Raw genomic sequence first — 12,622 nt, forward strand, 5'->3', positions numbered from 1 at the left:
TGGAGGTTTTTGTCAGCCCTTCGACTGACCCGATGTTACTAGCCGTGAGCAGTGGTAGACACCCAGCTGTGGTAGAAATGGGTATCTGTGGGACCATTCTGAAGGACACCATTGTGGACGGGGGATCTGGGGTGAATGTACTACGAGAAGAAACATGGAAGCGGCTGGGGAAGCCCACCCTGTGGCCACCCACATTCAACCTGGTGGGAGCGGACCAACATGACATTAAGCCACTTGGCCTGTTGATGGCCCAGCAAGTGACGATTGGTACGCAACCATTCTTGTTAGATTTCGTGGTTATTCCCTCGAAGAAGAAAGGCTATGACGCCATCCTGGGGAGAGTGTGGTTGATCAACGCGAGGGTAAACCACGACTGGAAGAAAAATACACTTTCCATGGAGAAGGGAGGGCGAAAATATACCATTGACCTACACACCCAAGATGTTGGCGAAGAGCTCGCCTCTTCCGACTCGGACTCAGAGGACTCTAATAAAGGGGAAGGGGGTCCCGATGAAAGCAAGGGCAAGAACGCGATGGAGCCGAACAATGAAGGGGTGCTCGAATTGGAGGGATGTTCTGAAGATGAGGTATGCTCACTTAATGGGCTCTTCCACTGGCAAATGGAGGATTACGAAATGTTCCAAAGCTACAGGCTCGAAGTAGAGGAACTAGAGCAACCAACAGAGGTGTACCTGTGGGAATACAGAGAATATTGGAAGGGAGATGCCCCAAACCCTGGCGACGTAAATAATCCGAAGAGTGTCGGCAACGATTGGAACCCTGTGTGGAAGGCCGCAGCCTTCAAAATCATTATTATCCTTCTTCTTCTTATGTACGGGAAGGAGACCGTGGTCCCTGTAGAAATTGTGGTTCCAGGTCTTTGGATGGCTATTGAAAATAGATTGGCCACCAACGGGCCCAAATTGAAACCCTACCACGCGAAGCGTGCAGGGAACCTGAGAGACCGAACGGACACCCGAGAGCCCGGACAGACACCCGAGAGGATGGAAGGGGACTTGAGAGGCCAGGCAGGCGACTCAAGAGGCACAGGACCACAGCAGGTGACTCTCGGGCGAGGAAAACCGAGAAGGATGAAGGGCAATCCCAGAGACGGGACTCGAGCAGACGACTCTCTAAGACAACTAAATAAGGAGATGAGAAAAAGAAAAACATACGATCGCATGACAGGCGACCGTACGGTCAAAATTTTATTTTAAAAAATGAAAAAACCGTACGGTCGTACGACAGCGACCGTACGAGCAAAAATTATATATATATAAAAAAATTTTAAAAAATAAAATTATAAAAACGGAACGGACCACCGTACGGCGGTGACCACCGTGCGGTGGGCCACCCCAGCGGTGGCAACACCGACGTCGACCACCGTGCGATGGGCCACTGGCGGTGGTAACACTGACGGTGACCACCGGCGGTGATAACACCGGTGGTGATAACACCGTACGGTGGACACCGACGGTGGATGCCACCGAAGGTGGATGCCATCGTGCGGTGGTCAACCGCACAGCCACACACAAAGCCGCACAGCCGCTCCGTCGTCATGGTCCGCCGTACGGTGGAGGGGTGTAGGCCGCACAGGAAGGTGGCCGCACGATCGGAGGTGCCAATGCTGTTGTTGACCGTGCAGGGAGGTTGTATGGCCGGGGTGCCATCGGGGACATTACAGTGCCAATAAAAAAAAAAAAATGACGATGACCAGATTTAAAATGATTCGTTGGAGTTTGAAGCCAGGACACTGGAAATTCAAAGTGGAAAAGAAGGGTTTTTGGCATCTTAAAATATCACAAAAATGCTGTGCGCCATGGACTTTCGTATGGTTCTGAGGGTTGTAAATTGGCGCTGCCCCTCAACCCCGCTGGGGCGTTGCCCCAGACCCCACGAGGGGCGCTGCCCCTCGACCCCGCTGGGGGCGTTGCCCCCAGACCCAGAGTTTATTTTTGAGCTACAGAATACCACGAGAAGTGTTGTGGTTGTCTATACTGTGAGAAAGAAGCCTGCAGCTAAGCATTGGCGGGGAAGCCATAAGCCGTAGAGGGAGACGGATTTGGAGGTTGGGAACAAACAGAGTTTGAGGGAAGGCATTGCAAGTCCACGCAGTTGTATGACACCGGGGAGTTATTCAGTTCAGTTTTTAGCCTTTGGGGAGTGTGATGGAGGATTTGAGGTGTCTCCTAGCATTTGAGCCAACGGATTGTGGCCATCTCCAGGCAGGATAGGTACGCTTTGAGGAACTCGGAGTATGTCTCAGCCGGATGTGAGGTTGCCTTGGTGGATGCACAGAGGGCTCGAGAGGAGCTAACCACCAGGTTGGAGGCAATAGTCACGTGAGACTTAGTTTAGCGTACCCAGGAGTTGGATGCCAGGAGAGTAGCACGGGTGGCTATCGAGGACAAATTGGCTAGGGAGACAGTATCATTTGAGTAGCAGTTGGTGGAAGCTAAGACTGAAAAACATTTTTTGCAGACAAGTTTGGGTTAGGCACAGGAGGACTGTGATGGCAAAGGAAGCAATATTGGTGAAATCCGCACTTGAGCATCGGATGGTAGCAGAAAAGGGTTTTCAGGCGAGGACGCAGGAAGTGTATAAGATCCAGGCCCGACTGGCATCAGTAGTTTCTGCCGTTCATCCCTATTTTGTATTAAGTTGTCGATGTCGACTTCTTTTCTTGGGGGGGATGATGTTGCCAGGAATAATCATTATGTTATGTTGTCATATTATGTTTATGTTGTCGTTGGTAATAATGAGTTACGGCGGTCAGTTAGTTAGCCGACGGGTAGGTAGTTGGAGTCGCGACGGTTGTGTTGTACCCCTTCGGGTATTATATATTGTGTACCTTTTCTTTGAAGTATTATCATGTTAGTCGTGTCAGATGTAATGTTATAAGCACTTATTGTACATGGATTGTGGAATTAATATAGAGACTGATTATGAATAGAACATCTGATATACTTTGTCTGATATTTACGGCATTATTCTGCATTATGTTCTTTATGCCTTAAGTTATTCACCCGAGAGGGCAAACAAATGTTATATTAGGAGAGATGAGTATATTGGTAAATTTGATCCTAGAAGTGATGAAGGAATATTTCTTAGTTATTCATCTAAGAGCAAGGCATATAGATGTTTTAATAAAATATTGTAGAAAATCATTGAGAGTGCTAATGTGAAGATAAATGGACAATTTAGAGGAAATTCAAGGTCTATAGATTCTAAACCGGCAGTTGAGATGATCATAAATGAACCTATATAGAGTGCACCGGTATAGAGTGTGTATCGAGTCACACCGCAACATCAGAGAATTCCACAGTGACTGGAGAACAACATCATGTGAATAAACCTAGGTATGTAAGACTAAATCACTCAGGAAGTTAGATAATTGGGAATAAGTATCAAGGTGTTATGACAAGAGGAAGATTGACAAATGAAGAGGTATGTTTAATTTGTCAAATTGAATCGGTATCTGTTATTGAAGCTTGTCAACATGAACATTGGATTAAAGCAATGGAAGATGAACTAGAACAAATTGAAAAGAACAATACATGGACATTAGTTTCCCGGCCTAAAGACAAAAATGTTATTGGAACTAAATAGGTATTTAGAAATAAACTTAATGAAGATGGTAAGGTAATTAGAAACAAAGCAAGATTAGTGTGTAAGGGATATTCACAGAAAGATGGAATTGATTATAATGAAACCTTTGCACCAGTAACTAGAATTGAGGCAGTTAGATTATTTCTTGCATTTGCAGCTCACAAGAACATAAAGTATATCAGATGGATGTAAAATGTGCATTTCAGAATGGTGATCTTGAAGAGGAAGGAAGTTTACATTGAACAATCTGATGTATTTTCATTGACAAATAATAAAGATATGGTTTGTAGATTAAGGAAAGCTTTGTATGGATTGAAGCAAGCTCCTAGAGCTTGGTATGCTAGATTCAAAGAAACGGGACTCGGACTCGGCTTGGACTCGGCAAGGCCGACTCGGACTTGGACTCGGGACTCGGCGTCAGACTCGGCTCCAGACTCTGCTGGACTCGGGATAGTGAAAAACTCAAGAAATTTAGAGATTTTTAAATATTTAAAACTTGTTTCAGACACCCTTTATTGAATACACCTTAAAGACACAATAACATCGTCAAACTCGGCTCATTTGATTACATACACAAGTATACATCAATCACATAAGCATAAACGCAAATTGTAGCTGAAGAAAATAACAAACATAGACATATAAATATTGTCAAATGTATACAATATTACAAAACTCATGGAATAAAAAATCCATGTCATCATATGATCATCATCAAATGTTTCATACAAATACCAAAGGTAAATACAACTACAAGTCTATGGCTCAGAGGAGCCTGCACCCTCCGGCCCCGGCCCCGTGCGAAGGCATCTAAGGTAGGTCCTGGATGATTCGATTGCCATAGCCGCTCCCCGTGACACCATGCCATGCTCACCAACATTAGGAACATCCGTGTCACTATCTGCCTCTGAATCTCCTGTCTGTGCTCGTGCTCTCCGCTCCTCCTCTGCCATGGCTACAGTCTCAACCTCTATATCTACCTGGTCGATCCAATCAGTGTCAGACTCGGAGGTTAAATTTTCTCTACTTCTATTGACGCAGTTTCCCCCCATATTTTTCGACAGGGGTTTGGGGGCAGCGCCCCCAAGGTAGGGTCAAGGGGCAGCGCCCCTTGCGCACTCCCTCTCGCGATACAGGGCGAGGTCGAGGGGCAGCGCCCCGCGAGGCCAAAAAAACTTATTACAAGTCTGAATTAGGGTTTCTTTGAGAGTCTTCCTTAGGGCCTGGTTTTGCTCTTGTTGCTAATTGGGTCTTGCTTGGTGAGTGAGTATCATTCTTGAAGGTCTGAGCTAGGTCAAGTTGGTGAGTGATAAAGTCTGGAATGTCATCCTGATCTTCAAATGCCCTGAAATTTGGCTAAGTCTGGAATGTCTTGATCCTGAAATTTGACTAAGTCTGGAAAACTGAAGAATCCTCCAAAAACTAGATTTTGCAATATAACTCCTGGAGGCCCGAAACCACTCTTAAACATCCTGACAATATATATGGAATCCGAGCTAGGTCAAGTTGGTGAGTGATAAAGTCTGGAATGTCATCCTGATCTTCAAATGCCCTGAAATTTGGCTAAGTCTGGAATGTCGTGATCCTGAAATTTGACTAAGTCTGGAAAACTGAAGAATCCTCCAAAAACTAGATTTTGCAATATAACTCCTGGAGGCCCGAAACCACTCTCAAACATCCTGACAGTATATATGGAATATAACTTAAATGTTATATTCCATAAAATAATCCTGACGGAGAGACCAAAATGTCAAATTTTGCTCCTGACCCTTCCAAAAAAACTTATTACTTTTTAAAATGTTTTTTTTTTGTCATTTTATTAACCCAGCCAATAGCCGAGTCTGGGGCTCAAGACTCGCCGAGTCTGGCGATTTTGAGCCAAACTCGCCAACTCGGCGAGCCTGGCGATTTTGAGCCAAACTCGCCAACTCAGCGAGTCTGGCGAGTTTACTCCCCAGACTCGGCCGAGTCCGAGTCCGAGTCCCTAGGACTCACTGAGCATGACTCGTACTCGGACTCGCCGAGTCTGGGTGAGTCCGGGCGAGTCCGTTTCTCTGGCTAGATTAGACAAAAATCTTTTGAAGCTTGGATACACTAAAGGTAATGCTGACAACAACTTATATTTCAAAGTGACTAATGATGACATCTTGGTTATTGAAGTTTTTGTTGATGATATCACTTTTGGAGGAGAAGATGGATTGTGTAAAGACATTGCTAACAAAATGCAGGAAGAATTTGAAATGTCTATGATTGGAGAGATAAAATTCTTTTTAGGATTGCAGATTTCACAAACTGATAAAGGTATATTCATATGTCAAACAAAATACTTGAAGGAACTATTGAAGAAGTTTGGTATGGAAAACTCCAAACCGGTAAGTACTCCTATGACTACAACTGACAAATTGACATTGAAGGATGATTCAACTCATGTTAATCTGACAAGATACAAATCTATGATTGGAGGTTTACTGTATTTAACACAAACAAGACCTAATATAATAAATGCAGTATGTAATGTTTCAAGATTTCAGAGTAATCCTAAAGAAAATCATGAATTAGCAGTAAAAAGGATTTTCGGGTATCTACAAGGCACAACAAATCTTGGTTTATGGTATCCTAAAGATAAATTTTTTGACTTATGTGCATACACCGATGCAAATTGGGCAGGAGATGTAAATGACAGAAAAAGCACCACTGGTGGAGCATTCTTTCTTGGTAGCAGATTGATTTCATGGTTGAGCAAGAAGTAGAGTTGTACATCATTATCAACAACAGAATCAAAATATTTTGCAACATCAACTAATTGTACTAAGGTATTATGGATTAAGCAAACGTTGAAGGACATCAAGATAAAATGCAAAGAACCTATAATCATTTATTGTGATAATTCAGCAACAATTGATATATCAAAGAATCTAGTATTCCACTCTAAGACTAAACATGTTTCTATCAAATATAATTTTCTAAAAGATAATGTTGAAGCAAAAGAAGTAAGATTGGTTTATGTGAATACTAAAGAGTAGATTGCAGATATCTTTACTAAGCCTTTGCCCAATGAAACTTTTGAATATCTCAGAGAGCAGCTTGGGGTAATACCCTCACCGGTAGAGACTTAGACAGTTGAAGATTGGCATCAAACCGACAGAAAATAACAGAGAAACTTTTTTCCGGCTTTGATGGAGGAGAGCTACTTCTCAGGGGAAGCAGTTGGATATATTAATTGGTCATATTAGTTGGTTATGTATTCTGATATTTGTATTGCTTTGGCATTTGATGTCAAAGGGGGAGAGATATCTATGGAAATTTTTTGTATTTAGGAAACATTATCCTTGGGGGAGAGATTATTCATTGGGAGAGAGATATATAGTCTCTGCACTTTGATTTTGATTTCTGGTATTGATCTATTCTGGAGATTGTTGGTTTTTGGCATTCTGTTTTGGTACTTAGATGTTTTTCCATCTTGTGTTGCCATCAATGCCAAAGGGGGAGATTGTTGGTATTATGGATGTGTTGCAATAGTTTTGTCATTCATGTCAACACTTATCCTTCTGGATATCTTTGGTTATGTTGAACCGACACATTGTGTTCACCGATTAGATCAGTGACTTATGCATTGTCACCGTTATGTTGTTCACCGACACTGAGGATGACTTGTTATCATCTAGAGATCACTTGGTTATGTCAAAGACATGGTTTGGATACTTGGTTTTGGTATTTTGGTTAATGGTCTAATCGGGTTGACATATTTGCTGTTACCGGCAAATTGGTCTAGGTTATGGAATTGTATGCATTATCTATTCCAGATCAGCACGACACGTTATGGAGATGATCTACTTGATTGGATATTGTTGTAGATCTAAGTTGCCGGTCCGGGTTCGGGTTCTGGTTCGGGATCGAAGAACCTGGTACGCCGGTATGACAAAAATTTGAAAAGGGGTTTGGGTTCGTGTGGGTTCGTTAGTACAAAAACATGTAAATTTTATATATATATATATATATATATTGATATTTGTGAAGCCTATAAGCATGAATTAAAATATGCATGTCACATAGCATCATATGAACAACAAAACAAACATAAACTTGTAATCATAGCATCATGATCATACCATAATTGATAATAGCATCATATACATCAAGTTTAATATCAAAATGACAAAATATTCAAGTATCATTGTTTCAACTTTCAACAATAGAAACTTAAAGTTTAATCATCAAATGGATCATCTAATTCTCCATCCTCCTCCTCCTCCTCCTCCTCCTCATTGACATTGACATTACATGAGCCAATGCCACTTGCACTTGCACTATAAGTTGGCTCAATTTCCGAGTCATCAAGTGTCAATGCAAGAAGCTGAGAAGCAGGAGCATCCAAATCAGTATGCTCTGGCTCTATATCCCACATCTTTGTTTCCCCTTGTGTGTAGTCATGTTGTTTGTGTGAAAGAAAACGTAGGTTGGAATGCACATATACTAAATTCTCCGCTCTTTTTGATAGCAGCCTATTGCGCTTTACTGAGTGGATGAAAGAGTATGTGCTCCAATTTCTTTTTGAAGCAGATGAACTAGCAACCTATGAAGACAAAGTAAACAATTAAAGTTATACATTAATAAAAATAAAATTACTAGCAACCTATGAAGACAAAGTAAACTATAAATAAACTAAAACTTGTAAATTTAAAATTTTAATTAATTAAACTTACTTGTGATAAAACTTTTATAGCGAGGGGTTGTAGGTGTTGGAAGCATGTGCCATGGAAGTACCACCAGCTATGAGCATCTTTCTTGGATCTATGACGAAGTGCATCAACACTTAGACCATTCCCATTTGCGAATTCTATGAACTCATTTGTAACAACATCTCGCAAATCATCATCGGGATATAGTCTAAGAAATGCTGCCTTATACCCATCAGATACTTCTAGATCTCTCCATGGTGGAATCCTTCCTGGTTTATCAAGAAACTGATTGCTATAGTACTTAGGTGTCAAGGCATAGGCAAGAAGGTGCAAAGGAGTGGTCATCTTATTCCACCTCTCTACAATAATTACTTCCAGTTCTTTGAAGAATTTCTCCTGAGGATCATTCTCTTTTTCATTTATAGTGACCTTTATTTTTTCAAGCATTGAATCAATGCCATCATAAATCTCACCTATGCAAGGCCTATCCATGTCTGTATAGCGAATCATGCTCATGATGGGCTCAGTGATACTTAGGAGATATGTAACAAGATCCCACCATTTCTCATTCAATATTCTATCCCTAATTTTTTCTGCCCTCTCAGTGCTACTTTGCTTCCATACAGTCCAATTGGTGTTGATCACCATATTGCATAGTGCCACTCTAACTTTCACAAGTCGTCTTAAGACGATTGTGTTTGATGCAAAACGGGTCTCAGCAACCTATAACACAAATTAATGCCAAATGATTAAAAAATAAAGCCAAACTTTAAAGAAGAATACACAATATAGCTTACACAATGATATTATTAACATTGAAAATTCAAAAAAATCAGAAAATGTAAAATTAAATTACTATTTCACTTACCTTCAATAGCTCCAAATTCGAATAGGTTCTAAAAATCCCTTGAGACATGTGGTGGTTTGTGATGAACATCTGGATGTCCTCAGCCTTTGCATACACATCTTTGATCCATTTTATTTTTTGCCCAATCCTTTGTAGCATAAGATTCAGTGAATGCACCGCACAAGGTGTCCAAAAGATGTGATCATAGTGTTGCTCAACCAACAAACCAGCAGCTCTACAATTTTTTGCATTGTCCGTTATGACTTGGACAACATTGCGAGGTCCCATAGACTCAATGGCAGAGATGAGAATTTTTGCAATAAATTGGCCATCTTTTATTTGGCCCTCACAATCCACAGCTCTCAAAAACATTGCCCCTTTAGGAGACACCGCTATGACATTGATCAAGGGACGGTTTTTAGCATCTTTCCACCCATCTGAAACAATTGTTACACCTGTCTCAACCCATGAATCCCTTATAGGTTTCAATGCATCTTCAACCCTCTTCACCTCTTTCTCCAATAATGTTCCACGTACCTTCTCATAACTAGGGCCCTTATACCCTCTTGGTGCCTCATTAACACTTTTTATCATTTGCTTCCAATATGGGGAGCGAACAACATTGAATGACAACCCATTTGCATAAATGCACCTTACTATATCTTGATCAGCATTGTCTCTACTCTCATTTTGGAATGCGGTTTCTAAAGGCCCCTTTGTTCTTTTACGTGTCAAGGGTGGTTCACTTTGAGGTTCATTTGTGGCAAAAAAGGGGTGGTCTTCTACTACAATACTGGGATTAGAAGGGCCTTGCATTCCCCTTGTTTTCTTTGATGCGATTTGGTTCAATCTACGGGCTTCCCTCTCTTCTGCCGCCTCATGCTCCCTAATATATTTCATCACTATCTCATCTGGTATAGGTTTACCATTTTTTCCAGGGCATTTTTTGATGCCTCTTCCTTTTATTCCACACAAATGGCCTACCACTCGATAATATGAACTATTACGTTCAATATCACATCCATGGCATTTCCAACGGAATCCCCCACCTCCCAGAAGTTGTTTTATAATGTCCACATATTTCCATAAGGGAGAATTTGGATCATTTCTTTGTTTTGCAATTATTTGTTCATTGCCAATGGAGGAAGATGTAGATGCCATTCTAGTTCCTATGGCAAGAAATAAAATAAACATATTCAAAAACAAAAACTAAATAATGAAAAAAAATTCAAGTTTCATGTTTGATAATTTGTGAAACAAAAATAGTTGGAAAAAAATGTTTAAAAACTTACCTCTTGCAGCCAATGGAAGCTTGAAAATGTATGGAAATGATGCTGCAACACTTGTTGAAGCTTCTAAAATCAGTCTTCAACTCCTCCTCTTTGATCTTGGAAGCCAAATTTTGTTCAACCTTTCTTCAACCTGCTCTCATAAAAAATTTGTTTGCAACACAAATGAGGTGAAATGTGTCAATAAAGTGTTTTAGAAGTGTTTTTTAGGTTATAATTTTCACTTTTTAAAAGGCGGAACCGAAAAAAATTAAAATTTGCTTTGTTTTTTAACTTTATGGGCCGCCCGGGTTCGACTGGGTTCGCCCGAGTTCGACTAGGTTCGACCCTGGGTTCGACCAGGGTCGAACCCACCCTGGGTTTTTCAAACCCTGGTCAAACCCAGGTCGAACCGGACCCGTACCACGGACCCGGTCGAACCCGGACCTGTACCAGGGCGTCCCAGGGGCGGACCCGGTAACTTAGTTGTAAATGTATTGAGCCGACATGATGCATCACATCTTAACTTGTTTGTAATTGATTTTATTGTAAAATTCCTAGTGAGCCGACCTACACAATTGGTCTTAGGTTTTGTATATATGTAAGATCTCAATTGATGAGATATAGGATATGGGATATGGTATGTAAGGTTATGGTATTGCAACATGGTATGTGAAAATATTTAAGATCATATGAGAAGACCATATAGAAGGTTCAAGGAAGGTTTGAAGGTGATTATCATAGCTTAACCGGTATTGAATCGAGCATTGGAGATGCTATTTTGAACAATACATTATTCTAGGATTTAACTATCCTACTGTAGTCATTGCAACTCCCATTTGAGCAGTGTGCTCTAGGCGGTTGGCCTTTCTGCATGTGCAGACCCCATTTGTATACACATACTATCTATAGTAGTATCATCTGATTGTGGGTAAAGTTTCCCACCGTGGTTTTTCCCCTTACATGGTTTTCACATTAAAATCTCCGTGTTATGTTTTGTGGATGTTGTTTCTCTTTCTGTTTCATGCATTAAGTTTCACCGGTATTAATATTAACTGTTAATCTATTAACTGACATTAAGTTTGGTTTACCAGTATTAAGTATCAAGTTTGATTAAGTTGTATTTGGGTTGAAATTCATAGGCAATTGATTCACCCTCCCTCCCCTCTCAGTTGCCTTCCGGGTCCTAACACTATGTTCATAACACTTAAATGTTGTTGTGTGCTCGTTGCATTGCTTAAGTGATGTTATGTGTTGTATTGTAAAAACATATTAAATTAGTGTGTTTTTAGCTATATTTCTCTAGGGCATTTTGGTGGGCATTACACGAAAAGTTAATGCCTTAAAAAAAGATGGTTGATGATATAAAGAAATACTTTGTAGAAATAAATTTTGTAGCAAATTCCAAGGAATGACAACAAAGCAGCAGACGTCGTGGCTACACTTGCTTCTGTCCTTCAAACATAGGAAAATCAACAACGTTATGAATTCCTGGTGGAAGAGTTGTTTTACCTTGGCTTATAATTGTCCTGATTCCCAAATTATCTGTCACCTCGTTGGGCATGATTCTTCCCGTTATGGACAAACTTACACATACCTGAAAGATAATATCCTCCCTCCTGACTTATCAAAAAATCAGAAGAGAAACTTTATTCGTCAATCCTCCTATTATACTTTCGTCGCAGATACCCTATTTAAACGAGGTATAGATGATACTCTTTTAAGATGTCTTGAACAAGAAGAAACTAAGAAGGCCTTACATGAATTCCATAACGACATTTGTGGCACTCATTCAAGTGGTCTTACCCTTCCAAAAAAAATCATACGCTTGGGCTATTATTGGCCAACTATGGAACGAGATTCTTTTCAGATAGCTAGAATATGCAAACAATGTCAGATCCATGGGAATTTTATTCTTGCACCAACACAAGAACTTCATGCTTTGGCAACATCTTGGCCTTTTTGTCAATGGGGTCTTGATTTAGGTGGAAAGATAAATCCTTCTTCATCTAATGGTCACAAATTCATCCTTGTAGCTACATAATATTTCACAAAATGGATTGAGGTAGTACCTCTCACAAATATCACGGGAAAACAAATTGCTGAATTTATCTTGAATTACATCATTTGTTGCTATGGAATACCCATAACCATTATCACTGATAATGGGCGACCGTTCAAGAATCAAGATGTACAAGAGTTATGTGAGAAATTCAAGA

The 12,622-nt window shown here is 40.6% G+C and overlaps 2 protein-coding genes across 5 annotated transcripts in view; both read right to left on the reverse strand.

Moving 5' to 3' along the window:
• Positions 1-12,622, reverse strand: part of LOC131068309 (uncharacterized) — a 374,805-nt gene that overhangs the window by 60,265 nt on the left and 301,918 nt on the right. The gene's annotated exons all lie outside the window — the stretch shown is intronic.
• On the reverse strand, positions 8,245-9,228 carry LOC131068310 (uncharacterized). Its single transcript, XM_058003479.2, has 2 exons — positions 9,157-9,228; positions 8,245-9,011 (listed from the first exon to the last, which is right to left on the reverse strand). Exons 1-2 carry the CDS (start codon positions 9,223-9,225, stop codon positions 8,295-8,297), a joined length of 786 nt encoding a protein of 261 aa, XP_057859462.1. The 5' UTR covers positions 9,226-9,228; the 3' UTR covers positions 8,245-8,294.

Source organism: Cryptomeria japonica, chromosome 11 (genome assembly GCF_030272615.1).
Source record: "Cryptomeria japonica chromosome 11, Sugi_1.0, whole genome shotgun sequence".
Lineage (NCBI taxonomy): Eukaryota > Viridiplantae > Streptophyta > Pinopsida > Cupressales > Cupressaceae > Cryptomeria > Cryptomeria japonica.